General features: G+C 40.0%; 1 protein-coding gene across 8 annotated transcripts in view; it reads right to left on the reverse strand.

Annotated features, from left to right (window-relative positions):
- Positions 1-25,663, reverse strand: part of MORC4 (MORC family CW-type zinc finger 4) — a 65,487-nt gene that overhangs the window by 33,248 nt on the left and 6,576 nt on the right. For 7 of the 8 annotated variants that reach the window (XR_004679546.1, XR_004679547.1, XM_035006679.1 and 4 more), the window contains 6 exons: positions 20,208-20,425; positions 19,434-19,581; positions 16,980-17,112; positions 16,541-16,669; positions 12,503-12,622; positions 10,973-11,073 (listed from right to left, as the gene is read on the reverse strand). Coding sequence is in view for 6 of the 8 variants with exons in the window: in XM_035006679.1 (XP_034862570.1) it covers positions 10,973-11,073; positions 12,503-12,622; positions 16,541-16,669; positions 16,980-17,112; positions 19,434-19,581; positions 20,208-20,425 (849 nt within the window). In the remaining 2 variants the exon portion in view is untranslated. The remainder of the gene's footprint in view (positions 1-10,972; positions 11,074-12,502; positions 12,623-16,540; positions 16,670-16,979; positions 17,113-19,433; positions 19,582-20,207; positions 20,426-25,663) is intronic. The other variant, XM_035006737.1, reaches the window with a different exon arrangement.

Below are 25,663 nucleotides of genomic sequence, written 5' to 3' on the forward strand. Positions count from 1 at the left end.
AGATTTTATTTTATTTATTTGTCAGGAGAGCGAGCGTGTGCACACACACAGGCAGAAGGAAAAGCATCAGGCAGAGGGAGAAGTGTCAAGCAGAGGGAGAAGCATCAGGCAGAGGGAAAAGCAGGCTCCCAGGACTGAAAGCAGACGCTTAACTGACTGAGTCACCTAGGCGCCCCTTAAAACTATTTTTAAAAGAAGTGGATTAGATGGGATTCTGGAAAGATGATGGGGTAGGAAACACCAGGAATCTACCCCCCCACCTAGACAGCCACTGCACTGGCAGAACTGTCTGAACTATTTGGAACTCTAGAGTCTACTGATGGCTTGCAACTTTCGGGAGAAGGCTTGAATGGTACATCGGCAAATTTCAGCTCTTAGAACAGGAGTAGCTACCATCTCCCATCCACAGGCCCATGGCAGGCAGCTGTGCACACATTTTAGGAGCAGCCTGCAGGAGCCAGGGTGGGCAAAAAGAGCCTGTCCTCCAAATATTGGGGATCTGCGCTCTGATTGCTGTTTGCTTCTCCTGATCACAGGATCATGTAATCCCATGGTAGCCACAAAGAAAACAGCTATAAAATATACACAAAAAGAAATGAGAAATAAATCTTCACTACAAAAAAATCAACTGAACACAAAAGAAGACAGTAATATAGGTAATGAGGGACAAAAAAAAAAATCTTCTAAGCCATACAGAAAACAGAGCAAAATGACAGAAGTCCCTCCTTATCCATGAGTGCTTTAAATGTAAATGGTTTAAACTCTCCAATCAAAAAACAGAGATTGGTGGAATGACTAAAAAAAAAACACCCCCAAAACTATGAATGTAAATATATGCTGCCCACAGGAGATGAACTTTAGATAAAAAAGACACAAATAGGTTGAAAACGAAAGGATGGGAAACGATATTCCATGTAAACAGTAACCAAAAGAGAGAAATGGTGGCTATACTAATATCCGACAAAACAGACTGTAAGTCACAAGAGCTAGAACGTGGGAGCAACCCAAGTGTCTGCTGATGGATGAATGGATGAGCAAAACGTATTGCATGCGTGCGTGTGTGTGCGTATGTACAGATACATACACACACAACAGAATATATATTCAGCCTTAAAAAAGGAAGGAAATTCTGACACATGCTACAACATGCAGGAAGCTTGAGGACCCTATGCTAAGTGAAATAAGCCAGTCACAAAAAGACAAATTACTGTGTGATTTCACTTAAATGAAGTACTTGGAGTAGTCAGAATCATAGACACAGAAAGGAGAATGGTGGTTGCCTGGGGCTGGGGGAAGTGGGAATGGGAACTTATGGTTTAATAGGTACAGTTTCAGTTTTGCAAGATGACAAGAGTTCTGGAGATGGATGGTGGAGATGGTTGCATAACAGTGTGCATGTCCTTAATGCCCCTGAACCATACACTTAGAAATGGTTAGGATGGTAAATTTTACGGTACCTGTTCTTTTACCACAATAAAAAATACTGGGGGAGGGGCGCCTGGGTGGCTCAGTTGGTTGAGCGACTGCCTTCGGCTCAGGTCATGATCCTGGAGTCCCTGGATCGAGTCCCGCATCGGGCTCCCTGCTCGGCAGGGAGCCTGCTTCTCCCTCTGACCCTCCCCCCTCTCATGCTCTCTCTCTCTATCTCATTCTCTCTCTCAAATAAATAAATAAAATCTTTGAAAAAAAAAATACTGGGGGAATAAAGGGAAGTAGATTATGCGGTTGCCAGGGATTGGAGTGACTGCTAACAGACAAGGGGTCGCTTTTTGGGGTGGTGGAAATGTTTTGGAGTTCGACAGTGGTGATGGTTGCACAATTTGTGAATATACTAAAATCACTTAATAATGGTGACATTTATAGTTATGTGAATTATATCTTAACTAAAAAGAAAAATAAAGCTCTGTTTTCATGTAGTCAGGTAAAATTTACACAGAGTAAAATTAATCTTTTTTAAGTGTGTAGTTCTAACAGTTTTGACAAATGTATACAGTCATGTAACTACCATCTCAACCAAGATACTGTTACCATGTATTCTACAGTCCCATTTCTTCTCAAAAAACACTGTTCTATTCATCTCCTTCCCTTTACTTCCCCAATCCTGGTATATGTGGTCTACACCCACTACCTCCTCTTCATTCTCCTGTCTTAACCACCCCCCTATGGTCTAGTTTCCACCATTGCCACTCCACCAGTTCCTTTTCTCAAAGTAGAGTCATTACTCTATCAATGATCCTGCCAATATCCCAGTGTACTAAATTTGAGACCTTGCAATGATCTTGGATTCTTCCCTCTCCTTTATATCCCTTATCTAATATGTCACCAAAATCGTTTGAACTTTTCTTCACAGCATCTGTCCTATACTTCTTTCTTCACGGCTACTCTTATTTTAGACATTCATCTCACACCTAGGTTACTCCAAGAGCCTTTAATCCTTCCTTCAATCCATCCTGTGCCCTGTTTCCCGATTTATCAGCTGACCTAATTCATGTAAAGCACCTTAAAAACCATAAAGCAGTATACAGTTATAACATACTATATCCTTAAGATAGAATGGTTTCAAATCACTCCCCCATTCAAGAATACACAATGATGTCTCACTGTCTAAGGCATCAACTACTCTACCCAACATCCCTCTAAGACAGAAGTTCTCAAAGCTTCTCGGTTCATGGCACCCTTTGTGTCTCAAGTTTTTCATGGCACCCTTAGGTCAAAAGCAGTATGTACTAGTTCCAGTTACCACACCATTAGGTCCAAACAATTTAATCAGTATTTATGTACTAAAATTTAGTATCTATTTGAGAAAATAATACATATGAATTAAAAAAGAAATTTTTATTTCATTCTTGAATAGCCACAATTACTAATGGGATGCATGCGTGGGCAAGCCTGTTGGGCAGTGTTGGGCACTCAAACCTTGGAAGGAAACTGGACACTGCTTCCCTCATCTCTCTCATGTGTTACTTTTTCATCACAGCAACCACTAAACACCCAGACTTGCAAAGATGCAATGTAATCAAAAGGAATGCAACAGATTTTGGCACCTGGCAATGGGGTGCTGCTATAACAAATGCCCACAAATGGGAAAGCAGCTTTAGATCTGAGCGGTGGTGGGCAGAGGCCAGAAGAATTTGAGGACCATGACCAAAATGGCCGAGATCATAACCTAGATTCTAGATTGAACAGACGGTTAGTAGAAATATGGATGTTAAACAAACCCCCCAATGAGGACTCAGAAGGAAGTGAGGGGCATGGTGGAGAAATGAGCAAATTTCTTCAGAGAATGCCTACATCACTGGGAACAGACTGTTAGTAGAATCACAGTTGATGAATTAGGTGCTGCTGGTGAAGGCTCAGGAGGAAATGAGGAACATGCTACTGGAAAATTTGAGGGAAGGTCATCCTTGCTACATCATGGCAGAGAGCTTAGCAGAATTGTGTCCTACAGTTCTGTGGAAAGCAGAACTTGTAAATGATGACACTGGACATTTAGCTGAGATTTCCAAGCAAAGTGCTGAAAGTGTGGCCTAGTGTCTTCTCGCTGCTCACATAAAACATGGGAGGAAACAAATAAATTGAGAAAGAACTATTGGACAAAAAGGAACCAGGACTTAATGATTTTGGAAATCTTCAGCCTATCCAGACGGAAGAAGATGCTAAAATGGAGACATTCCCTGTCAGGAAAGCATGCTCTAGAGAAAAAGCCAAGGCTGTGGCTAGAAAATCTTTTGCTAATATCTCAGATCAAAAGGTCAGAGTATTCAGTCACACAAAAAGCTCTTTGAAAAGCTTAAACATGTGACTCAGACCTCCACAGCCATCTCAGCAGAAGCCAAGAATAGAAATAGGATTATCGAGGAAAGACCTGTCAAGAGCTTCTTGTCTGACCAAATGAATATCCATGACATACATGTGAGACCCACGAGGTTCTCGAGGATGGCATACTAGCCCACAAACTGCCTCAGTGGACTGAAGAGATGGAGAGAGTATAAAACTGAAAGAAGGCTGGTGGACCTCCGAAACTCTATAGGGTCAGGAAACAGGCTGATGAGGCTCCTGAGCTGCACAGACATGCTCCTTCCCTGAAAAAGGAAAGAGGACCCAGGGTGCAGCCACGAGCCCAGACGACAGAGTCTGAAGTTCACAGGATGAAGCTGCAAGCCCCAGGAGATTAGTCGCAGGTCTTGAAATGTAATGGAATTAGTTTGGCTGCATTTTGAAATTGCTTGAGACCTGTGACTTTGTTTGCCTTCCATTTTTCCCCCTCTTTGAACTGGAATACCTGTAACTGGTATCCTATGCCTGTCTCACCATTATATTTTGAGAGTGAAGTAACAAAAAACAAAACAAAACAAAACAACACCTGCAGATGGAGAGGAATTTTACCCCAGGATGCCTCAGACCCACGCCTGATTTAGATGATGAGATTTGGGGATATTGAGCTGCTGACATTAAGATAAGAGTTTAGACTTAAGAGTCCCTGTAACAGTTGAGCGTTTGGGGATGTTGGGATGGGATGAATGTATTCTGCAGGTGAGATATAAGTGGATCTTCGAAGGCCAGGGGGCAGGCTGTGGTAGGAAGAATAATGGTCCTCCAAAGACACCTATGTCCTAATCCCTGGAACCTGTGAATATATCAGGTTACATGGCAAAGGGGAATTAAGGTTGCAGATGGAATTAAGGTTACTTACTTACCAGTTGACCCTAAGAGAGGGAGATTATCCTGAATTATCCAATGTAATCACAAGGGTCCTTAAAAGGAGAAGAGTGAAGGCAGAAGAGTCAGAAGCAGAGTAGATGTGATGACAGAAGCAAGGTCACTGGAGTGATGTGATGTGAGAAGGACTCGACCTTCTGAAGATGAAGAGGGCCAGGCACAGGCCAAGGAATACCAACAGCCTCTAGAAGTCGGAAACAGCAAGGGAATGGATTCCCCCCCTTGAGCCCCCAGAAAGGAACGTAGCCCTGCTAACACCTTCCGTTTAGCCTAGTGAGATTTGCGTCAGACTTCGAACCTACAGCACTCAAAGACAATAAATGAGCATTGTGTTAAGTGGCGAAGTTGGAGGTAATCCATTACAGCAGGAAGAGAAAACAATTTCTAGGATTTATAGGCAGAAGTCAAGTATCACTGTACTTCCCTCAAAGATTTAAAATACCCTATGGCTCCCTGTGAGTTTGTTACGTGCAGCCTGGCACGTCGTTTGGGGACCGTGGCTCTAGGACAGTGGTGGGCAAACTACAGCCTGTGGGCCAAACTCAGGCCACTGATTGCTTTTGTAAAAAAACCAAAAAACTGCACTGGACACAGCTCATTCCTTTACTCCTCATCTACGGCTGCTTTTATATGACAGCAGAACTGAGCGGCTGTGACAGAGACCACATGGCCCGCACAACCTAAAATACTGACTTCCTGGCCCTTCACAGGAAAAGGGTGTTAACTCCTGCTCTAGGAAACGGCTCTACTCTATCCAGTCGACTCCATTTCCTTTCACTCTCGCCGTACCCTCTTACCCCCACTCCCTATATTCTCACCATTCTGGGTTCCTGTCACTACTTTCAATTGTGCTACAGCTCCATCCTGGCGTTCCCTTCCCTCCCGTTTCTAAGTCCTGTACCCTTTCAGACAAATCTCAAGTCATATCTTCCACCTACAACCTTCCCTACTCTCTCTGCTCTATCAGGGCATTTTTTCCTATACCGTATCACTTAGGTTTTGATTGGTCACATAGCCATGTTATTGCTCTCCAGACTGTTTCACATATGTGAAAATTCATTATTATAAATCGACTGTAAGCTCCTCAAAGACAGCAACCAGGTTTTGAATTTCTCTGGAAAATCCCATAAAGCCCAGCCACTGTGCCATGCACCAGTGAGGTGCTCAGTGGGTACATATTCACTGGATTTCTTAAGGTGAAATTCACTCTAAAAATGTTGTCAGTTTGAGCCCTGACAGTTGCAGCTGGAATCTGATATCCACAACTATTAAGAGTGATATTATGGATGATTTATTTGTAGACATTCCAGCACTGTGATGGCTGGTATCTCTTTTAGCATTTGCAGTTTTGATATCTACAATACTCTTAGGATGAGTTTCTGATAGCAGACAGCTTTCTCTAATCCCCTTCTCAAAGTCCCCTATTTTTTGTTTTTAACTAAACACCTTTTCATTTATATAAAATAGAATTAAAAAAAGGATGATGGGAAGAAATGGATGCATTCCTAGAGATGCATCAACTACCAAAACTGAACCAGGAAGAAATAGAAAACCTGAACAGACCTATAACCACTAAGGAAATTGAAGCAGTCATCAAAAATCTCCCAAAAAACAAGAGCCCAGGGCCAGATGGCTTCCCAGGGGAATTCTACCAAACATTTAAAGAAGAATTAATACCTATTCTTCTGAAACTGTTCCAAAAAACAGAAATGGAAGGAAAACTTCCAAACTCATTTTATAAGGCCAGCATTACCTTGATCCCCAAACCAGACAAAGACCCCATCAAAAAGGAGAATTACAGACCAATATCCCTGATGAACATGGATGCAAAAATTCTCACCAAAATACTAGCCAATAGGATCCAACAGTACATTAAAAGGATTATTCACCACGACCAAGTGGGATTTATCCCTGGGCTGCAAGGTTGGTTCAACATCCGCAAATCAATCAATGTGACACAATACATTAACAAAAGAAAGAACAAGAACCATATGATCCTCTCAATAGATGCAGAAAAAGCTTTTGACAAAGTACAGCATCCTTTCTTGATCAAAACTCTTCAGAGTATAGGGATAGAGGGTACATACCTCAATATCATAAAAGCCATCTATGAAAAACCTACACCAAATATCATTCTCAATGGGGAAAAACTGAGAGCTTTCCCCCTAAGGTCAGGAACACGGCAGGGATGTCCACTATCACCACTGCTATTCAACATAGTATTGGAAGTCCTAGCCACAGCAATCAGACAACAAAAAGAAATAAAAGGCATCCAAACTGGCAAAGAAGAAGTCAAACTCTCACTCTTTGCAGATGATACGATACTTTATGTGGAAAACCCAAAAGACTCCACCCCAAAACTGCTAGAACTCATACAGGAATTCAATAAAGTGGCAGGATATAAAATCAATGCACAGAAGTCAGTGGCATTCCTATACACCAACAACAAGACAGAAGAAAGAGAAATTAAGGAGTTGATCCCATTTACAATTGCACCCAAAACCGTAAGATACCTAGGAATAAATCTAACCAAAGAGACAAAGGATCTGTACTCAGAAAACTATAAAATACTCATGAAAGAAATTGAGGAGGACACAAAGAAATGGAAAAATGTTCCATGCTCATGGATTGGAAGAACAAATATTGTGAAGATGTCAATGCTACCTAGAGCAATCTACACATTCAATGCAATCCCCATCAAAATACCATCCACTTTTTTCAAAGAAATGGAACAAGTAATCCTAAAATTTGTATGGAACCAGAAAAGACTCCGCATAGCCAGAGGAATGTTGAAAAAGAAAAGCAAAGCTGGCGGTATCACAATTCCGGACTTCCAGCTCTATTACAAAGCTGTCATCATCAAGACAGTATGGTACTGGCACAAAAACAGACACATAGATCAATGGAAGAGAATAGAGAGCCCAGAAATGGACCCTCAACTCTATGGTCAACTCATCTTTGACAAAGCAGGAAAGAATGTCCAATGGAAAAAAGACAGTCTCTTCAACAAATGGTGTTGGGAAAATTGGATAGCCACATGCAGAAGAATGAAACTGGACCATTTCCTTACACCACACACAAAAATAGACCCCAAATGGTTGAAAGACCTCAATGTGAGACAGGAGTCCATCAAAATCCTAAAGGAGAACACAGGCAGCAACCTCTTCGACCTCAGCCGAAGCAACTTCTTCCTAGAAACATCGCCAAAGGCAAGGGAAGCAAGGGCAAAAATGAACTATTGGGACTTCATCAAGATAAAAAGCTTTTGCAAAGCAAAGGAAACAGTCAACAAAACCAAAAGACAACCGACAGAATGGGAGAAGATATTTGCAAATGACATATCAGATAAAGGGCTAGTATCCAAAATCTATAAAGAACTCATCAAACTCAACACCCAAAGAACAAATGATCCAATCAAGAAATGGGCAGAAGACATGAACAGACATTTTTCCAAAGAAGACATCCAAATGGCCAACAGACACATGAAAAAGTGCTCAACATCGCTCGGCATCAGGGAAATCCAAATCCAAACCTCAATGAGATACCACCTCACACCAGTCAGAATGGCTAAAATTAACAAGTCAGGAAACGACAGATGTTGGCAGGGATGCGGAGAAAGGGGAACCCTCCTACACTGTTGGTGGGAATGCAAGCTGGTGCAGCCACTCTGGAAAACTGTATGGAGGTTCCTCAAAAAGTTGAAAATAGAGCTACCATATGATCCAGCAATTGCACTACTGGGTATTTACCCCAAAGATACAAAAGTAGGGATCCGAAAGGGTACGTGCACCCCGATGTTTATAGCAGCAATGTCCACAATAGCCAAACTGTGGAAAGAGCCAAGATGTCCATCGACAGAAGAATGGATACAGAAGATGTGGTATATATATACAATGGAATATTATGCAGCCATCAAAAGGAATGAGATCTTGCCATTTGCAACGACGTGGATGGAACTGGACGGTATTATGTTGAGCGAAATAAGTCAAACAGAGAAAGACATGTATCATATGACCTCACTGATATGAGGAATTCTTAATCGCAGGAAATAAGCTGAGGGTTGCTGGAGTGGGGGGTGGGGGGGGAGGGATGGGGTGACTGGGTGATAGACACTGGGGAGGGTATGTGCTCTGGTAAGCACTGTGAATTGTGCAAGACTGTTGAATCTCAGATCTGTACCTCTGAAACAAATAATGCAATATATGTTAAGAAAAAAAAAGAAGAAGAAGAAGGTAGCAGGAGGGGAAGAATGAAGGGGGGGAAATCGGAGGGGTAGATGAACCATGAGAGATAATGGACTCTGAAAAACAAACTGAGGGTTCTAGAGGGGAGGGGGGTGGGAGGATGGGTTAGCCTGGTGACGGGTATTGAGGAGGGCACATTCTGCATGGAGCACTGGGTGTTATGCACAAACATGGAAATCATGGAACACTACATTTAAAACTAATGATGTAATGTATGGGGATTAACATAAGAATAAAAAATATATATATATAATTAGAAAAAGGATGATGATGCCAGAACTGGGATAAAAGTCATGCAAATTTATTATCCTCAAGACTCTGTATGTAGGATAGTATACTAGTTTCCTGTTTTTAATAAAATGTGTAGCAGATACTAAGCTACTTAAGGCAAAAATCCTAGATGTTTATACCTAAATAAACCTACTGTCTATGGAATAGCTCTATTTGAATCCCCTGCAACCACCTCAAACTCATCATACTGAAACGAAACATCACAAGCCAAGGTCTAATACCTCTAAAATTTAAAAGGTAGATGGGGGTGTGTGTGACAGAAAGGATATAAGAAAGATGTTAAGTGATGTTTAATATCTAATATTTGGATTTCACAAATCTTAACTATTCGGTGAATCACCACAAATTCACTGCTCCTTTCACTCAAGAGAAAGAGAATGACTTGTCTCTGAGACTTGTCAAACTGATGTCATTTCTAAACTTTCACTCTGAAGAGTCAAGTCCCAGTCAAAGTTCTCTGCTCTGGACCAGACTCACATTTAAAAGGGTCTTTTTACTTAAACGGAGGGCAGGTAGTTACCATACCCACTGAGTAGCCCTAGTGATCAAGAATCTATTGCCCCGAAATTAATTTAGGGTTGCCATCCAAACAGCTCTTTTTCAAGCACTAAACCTAAAATTCCTATGGTTTCTGATAAATTGAGGTAGAAGAGTTAACTAGTTTTATTACATTTTTTGTGTACACGCCAGAAGAGATTTGGGGAAATACTTTTCCCCCACTCTAAAATTTGCTACTGAGGCTTCAAGGAGAGCGACACCAAATGTCCTCATACCTTCTCTCTCCTCACTCCCAGAACACCGCTTGCCCCTTTGCACCCATCCTTCCCTGTGCTTAGAATGTCCTTGCCCTATTTCCAAACTCCAATTTCTCCTTCAAGTTTAAGCTCAAATAGAATCTGCTTTGAGAATGAAGCCTTGCGTGACTCACTTAGGTGTATTTAAAGGCTCTTCCCATTTTGCACGTATCCCCCATTGAAGCAATTATTTTATAGGTATGTGAGTTTATCATCTGCATACATCTCATCCCATTTGTTCATAGGCATCAAGGATTCTTACCTTTCATTCTTCTGTTCCTAGTACCTAGCACATAGGAGATACCTCATACTTGGCGAAGAAGGAATGAATGATCCATCCCTCCCAAAAAGTTTTACAACAAACTATTTTATCCTGGCTTTATTGATTCCTTTTTTTTTTTTGTCTTCTAAAAATATCCTTGCTGCTTCAGCCTCAATGTCAAGTTCCTTTTTTATTCTTTTCTCGTCTCACCTATGAAATCTAGATGCTTCTGTGAAAACACATGTCTTTCCCACTGCTTTCCTCTCAATCTGTTCACTGGCTTCAAGAAACTCTTTTGGAACAAACTTCAAACTGTGACTTTTTTCCCCCAACATATTCGATACCTGCAGATCCTTTCATCCCTTTTCATTAGGATCAATCCCAACTCTTTGTTTCACCAGAAGTATTTTATGAAATGACTCCCATGCTCTTCCCATACTTTTTAAAGGTAAGGTTTATCTCAACTGGGCTCTATCATGTATCAGTAAGTTTTAATTGAAAAATCAAATCATTTTATCTCTAATCTTGGAAGACTGATTTGAAGGAATTCTCAGTTAACTCATCTGGCTGGCTTTTAGAGATGGTTTTAGAGGTTTCAGAGAATAGAAGAGAATCGTATCTGAAGAAACTATCAGAAACACGTCAGGTTGGGAGAGACTCACCGGTACTCTTTGGTGTACTCAAAGTCTTGTTTGTTGTAGGCAGGTTTTAAGAAATTGCACTCGATGACTCCAATTACTCCCACACCTTCTCCATGGGTTGGCTTCGAAAAAAATATTAATTTCAACACTTACATTACTGTTGATTGTCTGGAGGCATCTCCTTTTGGTTTTAAGCAGTAATAGAAAGGTTACATAACATTCAAAGGCAAGGAAAGTACAGCAACATCTAGAGAAATACTCAGAATGTACTTCAACACACTGCAAGTGTTAAACTGAACTGGAAGCTCTGACCAATTCTAAGGCAGAGATTTTTAAACTACGATCTGTAGATTCTCTAGGGTTTTCCAGGGATTAATTGCCATCTCTACTTCACACACACACACACACACACACACACACACACACACACACACTTCCACCTTCATCCGTTGTATATTATGGGATGGCCATAAGATTTCCTTTGAACAAAGAATGACAATGCTAAAAAAAAAAAAAAAAAAAAAAAAAAAATCAAGGCTATGTACTACTGTTCTAGGGAGTGGAAGCAAACTTCATCCGAAAAATGACTTTAAGGATGCTGTGGGAACATGACACTCTATTACAATAAGTAATTTTTATATATGTAGGCTACCAAACAATTACTAGAAGGAGTGGAATTGCAGTGGTTATTAATGGCAAGCTGCTACAAGAGATTTTAAAAGTCCAGGTGTAATTAGACTGGCATACAAATGTGAGTTGTATGTATAAAGAGGATATAACAAGGGAAAGCAACACAAGCTATAAACTAGCTGTCCTGGATCATACGTAACTTTGTCCTAATGTGTACTACAAAGTGGTTTATCATTCTTCATGCTTTAGCAATCTTATCTGTAAAACAGGAATGAGTAGGACCCTTGCGGATATTACTACTTTAAATTGCCATGAAAACATTAAAGATGATGGTAATAATTTGTACAGTTCAGTTTATCAAGTATTTTCACATACTTTATCCCACTTAAGTCTCTCAACCTTGTAAAGCTGTAGAGGAGGCAGAGCAGGTAAAATTATTACTGTTGTTTCTATCTTACAGGGAAGGAAAACGAGCCTCATAGAAATTAAACAATGTAGTGAAAGTTACACAGCTTTTATGTGGAAAAGCCAGAACTCAAATCCTGGTCATCAACCACTAAATTTTATGCTTCTTCTACTATGCCTTATTGTTTCCCCAAGAAAATAGAAAGAGCTACCTTAAACACTAATAAACTGATACACACGGCAAAATTGCTGGTGTTCTAATACTATCTCTTCTCAACGGCTACCTAGAAAATGCACTGAGTAAAGCTCCTGGAATGATCAACTGTGAAGAATGAGAAGTAGAAAGAGCTTTTCAACAAAAGACAGCTCACTGGTAACATAGAGTTCCAGGATTAGATTTAACAACCATCGTAAGATGGGAGTAAAAGCCATTAATGAGTCTATACTCTTTGCAAATTTTAAATCCTCCTCCTCCTCTTTTCAGCCTTCTATGATGAGGAAACATTAACCACTCACCTTCACCTGGCATCCCACCTTCTCAAAAGACTTTATGAGTCGGTTGTTATGATACATCATTACTCCAAACTGCTTATTATTCTTGCAAGAGAACCCAAAAGTTATTTTCACCTGCTTATTCTGAGAAGAAAATCATTAAGGAGACAAACGCCAAGGGATTTAGCAGACAACATTTTGCGCTATGTTATAGCAAAACACATCAAATACCACTGGATAGAAATTGGTATGCCCTTTCCAGGGGACGTTTAAAAAATCTGTAGCAATAGCTTTAGAAATATTCTTAATCTGTGACCAAGCAATTCTCTTTCCAGGAATTTATCCTAGAGAAACAGTCAGGAAAGCCCATAAAGGTTAATGAGTTACAGAGATTTATCAATTAGTTATAATGACAGAAAAACAAATAATTCAAATGTTTGACAACGAGGGAATGACTAAATAAATGTTGGTATATTCACGTGGTCTATTATGTACCTCTTAAAATTATGTCCTTGAAAAATATTTGGTAACATTAGGAAATGTTCACAATGTAACAATAAGCATTATCTAAAAATATGTATACATAAATACATGCAGAGAAAAGAGTGTAGGAAAATACACTAAAATACCATCAGTGGTTTAAAAATTCATAAACAATCATAAAACATTTCTTAACCCTTGCTAAGTTGCTCAGTTTGCTGCTGGATAAGACAAGAGTTGTAACTAGTACAACACAAATCCACACAAGTTCAGTTGACGCTTGAACAACATGGGTTTGAACTGCACAGATCTACCTGTGCGTGGATTTTTTTCAATAAATACATCAGAAAAATTTTTGGAGATTTGTGACAATTTTTAAAGACTCACAGACAAATAAACTGTGCAGCCCAGAAGTACCAAATAAAATAAGAAAAAGTTAGATATTATTCTAAGAATGCAGTATATATCATACAAAATGTATGTTAACTGTTTATGTTATCAGTAAGGCCTCCCACCAAAAGCAGGCTATTAGTAAAGTTTTTTGGGGGTCAAAAGTTATACTCAGATTTCGACTGTGCAGGGGGTAGGTGCCCCTAACCCCACCCCACCCCCACACTGTTCAAGAGTCAACTGTATAAGCAATAAGGTAAGTCCTGCTAATCATACAAAACACAATGAAAGCAAAAGCACCAAGAACAAAATCACCTCTAAAGTTAAAAGGACAATGAACAGTCCTGTTGCAATATATTTCATGGGAAGAAGTGAACAAGCTTGGATAGATGAAATGAGGCGAATTATGATACGTAAAAAATGAACATGATGTGTTTTTAACAAGTTCTATTTGATTTAAAAACCAAGGTAAGAGAGGGAGAAAGACAAAGGGGGAGAACAGAGAAACTGAAATTTTCATTAAAACAAATACTAAGAAATCTTCAAGTCCAAATGAATTAAAATTTATTTGTTACTGATTCAAAAAATGATCTCCATTGCCCCCCTACGTAATAAGCTACTCACATCAAATCCATGTAACAAATGGGTCAGGTATGATACAAAGACATCATACAAGTGGGTACCTAACACAGTAATGTTTGGCTCAGAAAATAGGTTCTGGGCTCCAGAAGTTCCAATCTAACCTCAGATAAGACTCTATTCCAATGAAAAAGCAAAACAGGACAAACTCCCCAAAACAAACAGACCAAAACTCTATACCATAAAATTAACATTTTTAGAGATATGTCAAATTCTTCTGTTGCATGCTTTTAAAATTCTAAATCATGGGGTGGGAGTATACTGGGGTTGGAGGTTCCCCAAATTAGTATAAGGAGAAAGGACAAGAAGAGAAAAGAGGCCTTTGATAACTGAGGAATAAATAAGTCAACATCAGTGATCTTGTCCCTCACTGACCTCCGGGGGAAATTTTATCAGGAGTTTCATTTCACTCATGCCTATAGTGAATTCATTTAGCCCAAATTCTAATAGGGGAAGGTAACTAGTTTAATGGGAAGGAGGATTGAAATACATATCAAATGTACTGCTGTTAAAAAAAAAAAGAAAAAATGGGGTGCCTGGGTGGCTCAGTCCGTCAAGCCTCTGACTTGTGATTTCGGCCCAGGTCATGATCTCATGGGTCATGAGACTAAGCCCGCAAGGGGCTTCCTGCTCTGCGGGGAGTCTGCTTGAGATTCTCTCTCTCCCTCTGCCCCCCCTCCCCCGCATGCGTGCGCGCCCTCTCTCTCAAATAAATAAATCTTAAAAAAAAAAACAAGTCCAAATTGGAATCATTTGCCCCTGCAAGACAACAAACCAAGCCTTAGTTATGGTTTCAACCAATCCCAGGAGTATGACCTTTCAACAGTCAGTCTGAAATTTCCTGATCAGCACTATGTACATGATAAAAACCCTGCTGTTCCCTTCTCCCACAAAAAGATGACCTGGCCTAAAAGAATCCTTTCTTTTCTTTTGCTAACAACTTTTGGCCCCACCCTATAAATACCTTCCATTTTATACAGCTTCTGGGAACATCTCTTAATTGCTAGATTGCTAGATGGGATGCTGCCCTAATCACGAATCACTTAATAAAGCCAATTAGATCTTCAAATTTACTCAGGAGAACGTTGTTTTTTAACACTGCATAGGAGTTCCCTCTGATACCCACAAAAGAAAGAAGCTGGAGGCAGAAATGTGGTATCCCCTGAAACAGTAGTTAGAAAGCACTTCTTTAAAACCGGCTCTGTTAAACCTAGGACACTAAGATCCTAGCCTATATACAGTGATATGACAACTAATTTACCTACAGATGTAACAATGCTAGCTCTGGATTTGTTAACATGGGCTTTGAAAAAAAAAAAAAAAAGAGCTTTTGTAGTAGAGAAGGTATGTGTTCCAAAAAAAAGGAGAAAATCAATTGACTTATGAGTAAGGACTCACACAGCTTTTAAAAAAGGGAACAACAATTTCTAATTTTTGGTTGGGGAAGAAAGACAAAGCAAACTAGGTAATGCCTTTGATAAAGCAAATCGAGTGTGAACATGTTTCTTGGGCCAAGAGCTGTGCTTAATTACTAGAAAATAAATTATAAGAGCAATTCTTCACGACCGCTTAGAGGAGTTCCCACCCTTTCAAAGACTTTATTTTTGCCCCAAAAGCCATCAACAGAGATGGACCCCATTTCCATAGTTCATCTTAAGATTTTTCTCAAGTATCTGAAATCCATTCCCAGTGCAATGGGGGGTAGAAGTGAAAATCAGTAATTACTCCTTTGAGTGGCTGCCATTATGACAAGTACCAGGAAATCCATGTCAAACCTGTTGAAGATTTACCTCACCTTAGAAAATCAACCTTTAATTTCCACTCTCCTAACTTCCATCAATGTAAGTCTGGACTTGTTACAACAAAAACCATACTATGCCCAAAAGGTTAACAAGTTCTAGTCAATATTTGCTTATTTCAATCAATGTAACATATAACAAAATTCCAGTAAAAACCAAAGAGCGTGGATCATTCCTTATTGCAGAGATTCTCAAACCTGGCTACTCGTTAGAATTAGCTGATGATTTAAAAATAAATAAATATTTCCTATTAAAAAAAGAGATTTCAGAATCTACTGAACCAGAATCTCCAAAATCTACGGATGCTGTATGGTTTTAATAATTTCCAGGTGATTTCTGATAAAACTGATACATCGATTGGGATTTAAGAAATACCTTCCAAAAAAAAGAAAAGAAAAGAAAAGAAATACCTTTTCAAAGACTATACTGTAGGGACGCCTGGGTGGCTTAGTCAGTTAAGCATCCGATCCTTGATTTTAGCTCAAGTCATGATCTCAGGGTCGTGAGATCAAGCCCCATGTTGGGCTCCACGTGGAACCTGCTTGAGATTCTCTTTCCCTCTCCCTCTGCCCCTCCTCCCTGCTCTCTCTTTCTTTCTCTCTCTCTCTCTCTAAAATAAAAGAATATACTGTAATAGGATTTGTATTATAACACACATTTTCAATTGGAAAAAGAAAGGTTTTTGTTTTCCTATGCCAGCTTGGAAATCTAATCCTGAAATGAAGAGGTCAACTTTATGTAGTTGTAAGGATACTGTGAAGGTAGGTTTATATAAATCATATCCTACATTGGCCAGGCTCTTGGCAATCATCTGGGTAGTCACCTTCTTTTGACGCAGAAAAATTTTCATTCGTGGCTTCATATACAGAATACCACAAAATGCCTATGGAACAGTGAAGGGAAAATTATTATATGACATTGTCAATTCTACTGACAGCCTCGTAAAACACTGCTAGTGACTGAGATCTATTCTGGGCAAAGATCTGGCTTAGTTTCTATTCCTTGTTATGTCAACTGCCGCATTTAAGTGCTATTGACTGTATTAGCTATAGTGGAGATAGTGAAAAGGAATCTCAGCACAGGGCGAGAAGTTGGTCATCTTTATCTAACTAAAGTGACATCTTGTTCTATAATATTTTCATGTTACAAGACATCTTACCTCTCATTGTTGAAGAAAACCCACTCTTACTCACCCGTAAAGAATACTCTGTTTCTGGCAGCTCACAGGTACCACCGCCAGTCTCTTTTTCTTCTGTGCCAAAGTCTGATACCAGGATGTCATACTGATCTGTATCAAAGTCCAACTCAGACTTTCCATCTTTATTTCTGGGTAAAAGAGACAAGTACCAATCTAACAAATACTGGCTCCAAAGGACAAAAATGCACTAGGAACCCAAGAGAAAAGAAACAATATGAGCCAAAACTCAGACACCTATTTCTTTCCCTGACTATCAGTGCAAAGGAACTATAAATTACTTGGTTTGAAGATCACACAATATTTAGAGGTATTCCCAGTCTAAACAAATCGACTATGTTTCATAGAAGTGGTGATGCCAGGTACAGAAGAAAAGGAAAAAAAAAAGGGAAGGTGGAAATGTCTGATCTGATAAATCAAATGGATGTCAGCTACCCTCACAGTGGGATCTTAAAATAGATCCCAACTTTCTGGGTGTTGCTGGGTAGGTCATTCAGCATCATCTTCTCCAACTGAATAAATAGAGGAATGAATCAAAACCTACTTCTGCTTTCAGCAATGATATAAGGACTAATGAAATACCAAGATTCCCCAGATTTAATCCTATTTCTTCAAGGGGAAAAAAAGGTCGCTCTAGAAACAGCATATATCTGCTAGTCCTCTGGAATATCATTTTTGGAATTATCATTTAACTATAATGGTACTCATATTCCTTTCATAAGGATCTTTCTTCTTTTCATAATCCTTTTGGGCTACTTAGCTTTGATCCATTCCAAGACCCTGGACTAGATCACTAACAACTGCCAGGGTAAAAAGGCAAGACCCATCTTTGTTCCTGGAAAAAACTCAAAACAAATGATGGGCTATCGAGCAAACATGTATGTCAGAACAACAGTTCCCAAAGTCTGTTCTGCGGAATCGTAGCTCCCCCAAATACTCTTAAATAAGAGCTAAGTAATAAGGGCTGTATGACCGAATAAAACTGAGAAACAACTGCTGGCCCTCAGGGCCACCTCAAGCTCTAGTAGCATCTCCCCCCCACTTCAGGCTCCACAAGCTCAGAGCTGCTGTGTTGAAAATGTAGCTCCTTCCTCAGGGCTGGACCAGAGCCACTATGGTCTGTATGAAGCCCACCTCACTATAATAGTATATTCTGAATTTTCCAGCATATTTCAGATACTTGCTACCTCACCCCACTCTCACACATACTCTGAGGAGGTTCCCTGTCCTCCCTGCCCCTCACCATTCACCATTCAAGAAAAAGGGGTCTGGAGAAACTTTTTTTTTAATTGGGAAATACCACATACTATATTGCTCTCTTAAACATTTTCAATGCAGATTGAAATGACATTAGCATATGAAAGCCTCTGAGAAGTCCTGCAATAAAGCAACATGGTAAATTTTGTTCAAGCCAGCTTTTCCCACAGTTTTTTGACCGTGGAATCTTTTATTCACATAACGCCTAATACCATGTAACTGAAAAACAATGTACAAAGAAAAAGGTCTAATATGTTTAAATCACTGGAAACACCACAGGAAAATGATCCTTTATAATATAAATTACATTACTTGAGATTTTTCTCAGTAGGACACAGGAGGATCTAAATTACTAATGTGTATTTAAAAAAAAACCTCCTTATGTTCTTTTTAACTGAAAGTACTCTGTATAAACCAGCATAGTTTTTATATAGTTTTACCCAGCTAAGAAATGAGGCAAAATACTTCACCTAAGGAGGAAAAGAAGAATGAATACATCTGATACCCTGTTCTACTAAAGATACCCGTATCCCCTCTATTTTATATAAAAGGTCTCTAGATTCTTGTGGACACTGTTAAATGTATTCCACTTGACACGACAAGATTAAACAAATGATGACATATCCTAGAGTATTTCTAGATGGTTTTATTAGCTCTCAACGCATGATGTGAAGCCAGCCTCATCATAGTTCAAATTTACATGCTTCAAGGATTTTCATACTTCTAATCCAGCTACTCTGAAAGCACAAGAGGTCCTTATTTTTAAAGATCATGCTGTGCTTTGTTATTCTAATTTGTCTTTTTCATACTTCATTGCCATTGTCAAATATGTAAAATAACTATCATTATCCTCTCTCAAAACAATGTCCATGAATATAAGATATTCAAAATGGATTCTGAAGATCTTAGAATAATGTTGAACTGTCTTGATTGTTTGTGGCAACAGCCTCAGGATACACTTTATCTCCACTGCTCCACTTTATCAAGCTCCACTTTATCAAGCTCCACATTTTACCAGTAAGAACCACTTTCTCAAACGGGAGCTGTGGTTCCAAGAGAGTTAAGGAAAGCTATGCAAAGAGACACAAATATGTATCAAAATTGATCCCCTCTGCTTTTCTGAAGAGATTTCTGAAAATGTCCTTCATCATACTACCTTTGCTTACTTGACTCTATCACCCTTGAGATACTATACCTGCGGATGTTCCAAATGAGAACCCGAGTGCCTTTTTTGCCTGGGATGGCATCAAACTGGGAGAGCAGGTCATTTTCACTGTTGAAAATTGAATAGTTCAAGATGGCTTCTAGGCTGGGCAAGGAATCCTCAGTAATAATCATTTTTTGTAAAACCAAATACAGTCAAAGAAAAATTAATATCTTAAAAGGATGCTGTCAAATTAGGAAGATCTGCCTTTTGGGTTGCATGTTTAGACAAAATATAGACATACAGTCGGAAGCATGGGCATTATTGCTATAGAAGAAATTTCCGGAAAGGGGGAAAAGGGAGAAAGGTCGTAGAGACAAAACACCAAAATCGATTACCCCTGCAGACTACAGCTTCAAAGATACAGTGTAAACAAAGGCTATTTAAGAAACAGATCAAAGGCTGAATTTTTAGCCTCTTTGGAAGCAATGAGTTCAAACTTTACTGCTGTGCTGCTTGGGTCAAGACAATCTGTCATCTAACAGAAATCACAGCTTGTCTTAGGTATAGGGAAACGCGCCATTCGGCTATCAAGATAAGCTGATTCAATACACTAAAAAACATTTCTAAGCTTCTGTCAATGGTACATTTATTTTTTAAAGTATTTCATACAGTGAAATTCCAGGTAAATTTACGACACTTGAATACCTCTTTAAATATGAAAACTTTTGATAGCTAGATTTGAGCTAAAGACAAGAGCTTTCTATCATAATAGTCAGATCAGACTAATTTTTAACCAACATCTGCTACTTCCAGAAAGGATATTGTTTTGCTGGTTGAATGGAACAATTGGTACAATAACTGCCTGGGCCTGGACACATTCCAGATAGGTCTGTGATAGGAGTCCAACAGTGAGAGTACCCCCATTCTTGGTGAAGACAAGAGCGTCCTTTCCTAGCCGCATGGAGCCTGACTTGAAACCATTACCAAAGACCCCGATGGGACACTGGCTCTTCTTTATTACTTTATCTGTAAAGCCAAAGCTGTAATTACACAAGAAAAAAGAAATCAGGAAAAAAAAAAAAGAAACCAGAAAGGTAAAAAGCATCCTAAGACAGGCAGAATGGCTTACGAATGAAACACACTTATAAAAAGTCACTCCTTCTTTCTTCCTTTCGGTACCTCGGGGCAAAACCATTACGTGAGAACCACAGGAAATTACCCTGAGGTGACGGCCCGGATTCTCCTGCGTGGCTGGTGTGTGCACACAGACACCTCCGCCACCAGAGAGTCGCACCTGGCGAACGTCAAGATGGCCTCTTCCCGCTGACTAACAGGGAGAACTGCAGGAGGCCGTGGGCAGCTGCCCTTCCTGTCCAGATGCAATGGCTCTGACTGCTAATGGCGAGGTTAGGGCAGGGTGAAGAGGGTGGTTAGCTCAGAGCGCGCCCGAGCGCGGGTCACAAAAGGAACCCATAGCGGAGCGGCGCTGGTCAGAAGAACGAGATCTAGATCACCCTCTAGAAACCTGAAAAGCCAGAGGTTATACATCTCAACAATTTCAACCCTCCCCCCAGAGGATAACCCTTCCAATTCTTAACCTCTGCTCCATCTGCTGGGACAGTTCACTGGAATGTGGCCAAGGGATAAAAATAGGTATGTCCCTCGCTGAATATCGGCAGGCAGCTGCAGTATGAGGTCTCTCTCGTTTTATTAGGGACCTTTCACTGCGTCACCTCGACAATCTGTGCCGCCAGGGCCTTTCCCTCGCTTAGATTCCCCATTCAAACACACAACAGAATAACAGAACCAAAAAAAATGAAAGATACAAAATCCAGAAAACAGTGATTGGCTTCCTCACAGGTCTTCTCTCACCACAAATAAAACTAATTTTAAGGACCGCTTCTCTCCAGACAGAGTGTACAATGGCGTACGCTATCATTCATTCAATCAATATTTACCGAGTCCCTACTATGTGCTGTGCATTGTACTAAGCGCCGGAGACGCAAATGTTAATAGTAAAAGAAAAGACACGATTCTTGCCTTCATGGTTTACAGTCTAAGGAAGGATTACAGATTAGATGCTTCTCCAGTATCAATAAAAGAGACACTCTATCTGCCACGGCTGAGCGGCTTGGCCTTGGCTCTTACTCTTTGGAACAGGGCTGAGGTGCCTGGTTTCTACTTCCTGAAGGCTGTGGCTTGTGCTTACTCCCTAAGAAAGAGGGACCAGCTTGTAATTTTCTATTTCAAAGTGTCACACAATAAAACCATTATGTCCTTCTAGACACTTCCTAGGAGCTTCGTATATCCAACAGATAAATCTAACCACAGTAAAAGGTAATTTCTAGGGCAGCAGTTCCTTGGAAAATACCAAAAGATCATTGAGTTTCTGCCGTCTATGGGCCTCAGTAATCCGGGAAATAAACTTATAGAAGCTGGTGAAATTCAGGCATTCCTAATCCTCTTGTGTAAGAAGTGCCTAGAAAAGATGGGAGTCGTTAGGAGGATTAAATTATATACTGTCTGTACAGTATATTTTAAATTATAAAGTAGCATTTAAACCTTAATTTTAAACTAACTCTAGAAGTCATTCGGAGAACTGTCCTGGGCTCTCTTCTACCTCTACTTCAGATCGAATGCTGTACCTAAAACTCAGGGCTCCTCATAAATACTATTCTTACCTATCACACGAAATGAATCTATATGGTTATTTGGACTCAAACCATCTCTAGTGCCCCACAAGCTTCAATTCTGTGGGTAAGGGAAAGTGGTGAAAATAGGGAGAATCTATTCAATTCCCTTAATTTCCCAGCCATTCCTGACTCTTCCGCCATCTAACACCACTCCCTTTTCCCTTTGTAAGTATAAATCCCCATGGTGTTACTTAGTCTGGAGAGACCCAATGACTACATTAGGTTGAGAAGCTAAGTAATCGCTCAGAGCCAGAACCAGACATGGAAAAGGATAAGAAAAATGAGAAGAGAGGAGCCGGAAGCACTGGATTTTGTTGTTGTTGTTGTTGTTGTTAGGTTCCACTTAACCCATCCCATGTGTTCTTTTATTCCATCTACATTCCTGTGCTAGGTATTCTATTTAACGGAAAATTGTGGAACGGATGCCAGACCCCGATCAAATAACTACCGGGTATAAAAGCCCTCACAATGAAGAACAGAATTGTAGGGCTCCATTTTACATAGCTTGGTAGAGCTCACTAATTTTCCAGAGATCTCTTGGCTTGGACAGGCAGCTTCCCTAAGTTAAGTCCTCTTCTATCCTTTCGTGTAAGAGACAGCAGTGTTTACACACCAGGGGGGACAGGGGGGCTGAATACCAGCTCTCTGAGTGGAATGCAGGGAGATAGCAGCTCACTCCCAAGTTCCTTAAAATGTCAAGATTCTAGAATCCAAGGAGATCAATTTAAATTGGGACCCTGACCAATGAAACACACCTCAGCGAATCCGTGGACACACGAGGGCAGGCAGTGCTGTTTCCTAGATATACTGGTAACGTAATATGGAATATAAAACAATGGAACGGGCGCCTGGGTGGCTCAGTTGGTTAAGCGACTGCCTTCGGCTCAGGTCATGATCCTGGAGTCCCTGGATCGAGTCCCGCATCGGGCTCCCTGCTCAGCAGGGAGCCTGCTTCTGCCTCTGACCCTCCCCCCTCTCATGTGCTCTCTCTCTCTCATTCTCTCTGTCTCAAATAAATAAATAAAATCTTTAAAAAAAAAAAAAACAATGGAACACTGCTAAGCACAGTTATTCTCTGGCTGTTGTTTCAGAAGAACAGACCTACTAGGAAATGCACTTCTGAGCAAAGGTGGCAAATACCTTTAATCCAGGGATCTGTGGCTCTTTTTAATCCTTGACCTTTGGAAGAGGTTTTCTACCTTGCAGAGAACGACAGCTAGCTGGACATCTCGACTAGCTGCTTCACACCAGCCCCAGAAGCTAAAGAGAATTCATTGTGGACTTTAAAGGAATTTAATGATAGGCTTTTCCTTCTTAATTTGATTTTCATTGGGATTTTGTATTTATGGGAGAAACTTGCTGCAATTAGATAACTATTCTATTAGCCTGGAAATAGGAAGAGTAGCAAGAAGAGTTGGAAAATGTGGATAGGATTATTACGAATGTTACTGGTGAAGCAGAATTTCAGTGGGCTTAAACATTTTGCATAATTACCTCTATTATTATACAAAAGTAATATGTCCCTAACCAAATCCAGAAAAATGAACATACGTAGTAATTTTCAAAGCTACCTCTAAAGTTCAATTATTTATAACAAAATTGTGGTAAATGGAATCCATGGCCAGGAGTTAGGATTGGATTAAATGAACTTTTAAATAAATGGGACTTTCTAGCTCATTCAAGTTTAAGATAGGACCACAAATAAAATCTGGTACATATACGGGCACCTGGGTGGCTCAGTTGGTTAAGCGACTGCCTTCCGCTCAGGTCATGATCCTGGAGTCCCTGGATCGAGTCCCGCATCGGGCTCCCTGCTCAGCGGGGAGTCTGCTTCTCCCTCTCCCGCTCCCCCCTCTTGTGCTCTCTCTCTCTCTCACTCTTTCTCTCAAATAAATAAAATCTTTAAAAAAAAATCTGGTACATATACTATACATTAACCCAAGACTCATTAAAAAATTCTCTAAAATTAGTTTTTCATATGAAGAACAATTGCCCAGCTCAAATTAGTGGGAAAGATATTTGGTATGATAATGCCAAAAAATGCTATGGCTAAATAAGTTCCTGCCTGTTTTGCTGTTTTATTCCTTGGGGAGGGAACAAAATTATGAACAGATGATACTCATTCTTCATATTTCAGTTCAAATGCCACGTTTTCAGGGGATCTTTTTTTGACTCCCTAGACTAGGTTAGATCCTTCCACTATATACTCTCATAGAAACTGTAGTCTTCCTTCATAGCACTTACCACTAGGTGAGATAACCTATTTAGTTGTATTACTAGTCAGTTCTTTTCTATCCTTCTCACTAAACCATCAGCCCCTTGAGAGCAAGGACGTCTATCTGGTTCACCACTTTATCTTCAGTGACTTCCACATAGGTGCTCAGTAAAAATTTGTTGAATGAATCTGGAACAAAAATGGTTGTGATTATTTTGAAACCATCCCCCTCTTGTCTCTTGCCTTGTAACTATAAGCACCGACTTTCATAGATGAGGTTCCACAGACAAAATGGAAGGCACTAAGATTTGCTGGGCCCACTATCTGACACCCATGTCACTGGGATGAAGTGTGGTTGGAAGGAATTACTAAAGAAATAAGTGATTTTAGGGGAAAAAATGAATACATACATGAAATAAGTGATTTTAGGGGAAACATGAATACATAATTAGACATATCAATGTTTTGGTTCCATCCCATCTAAAATTGTATTTCTTAATATAAAATACTAACTTGAGGAGCTAAAAGTAATGCTATAAATTAAAAGATAGGGCCAACTCCATACCTTCACCAACATACTGGCCACATCTTTCTCTCACTTCCAGAAGCTTTCCTTGAACATTCCTCTAATTATGAGGGTCTGAGACACAAGGTACACAGACTGCCGAGTGGTAAAACAATGCAATTTAATTGGTTAATGCCCAAATTTCATTTCTTTTCTTTGATGGATCAAAGGGATTTCCCTGTAAACAGGGCTATAGAATTAGAATAAGTTTAAAGAGAACTACAACCAAATGAACGTTTTTCCATTTTTATAGTTCAGAGTCCTCTCCCTCCTCCACAGAACCCCTCTTCCATTGTTACTCATGCTTCACACACTAGTTCAGGAAGCCACGTGGAGAGTAATTAACCTCACCTGCTAAAAAAAGAAGAGGAAAGGAAGCATTTGAGGAAACACTCATCTTTTACTGAGTGATACGTGGAGATAATCAAGTACAAACTTACATTCTCAACTACAAACCTTTCAAAGTAATTAAATGAACTGAGAGTGGCAACAGAAATCTCTATCACTAGCTTCAGCAGTTAGAAGAGAAAATTCCCTAATTTTGCCATTCTATTGTGAAACCTTTCAAAGATTATGTGTATGAATGCCTTCTATTCATCGTTCATGGGGCTTGGTTATACCCAGGTATATTCAATGTCCTAACCCACAAATCATCCCAACTGCAATACTTCGGATCTAAGAGTGAGTTCAGGCTAATATAATCTGGAGGAGGTCTCAGGCCAGCGAAGGCCTGCAGATCTTTACGCTTGCTATTCTCTGCCTGAACCCTCAACCCTTGCCCCCTGCTCCTTTACCTTGTTAAATT

This window comes from Mirounga leonina, unplaced genomic scaffold, assembly GCF_011800145.1.
Source record: "Mirounga leonina isolate KUSES-001 unplaced genomic scaffold, KU_Mleo_1.0 Mir_101664, whole genome shotgun sequence".
In the NCBI taxonomy this organism is placed as follows: Eukaryota; Metazoa; Chordata; class Mammalia; order Carnivora; family Phocidae; genus Mirounga; species Mirounga leonina.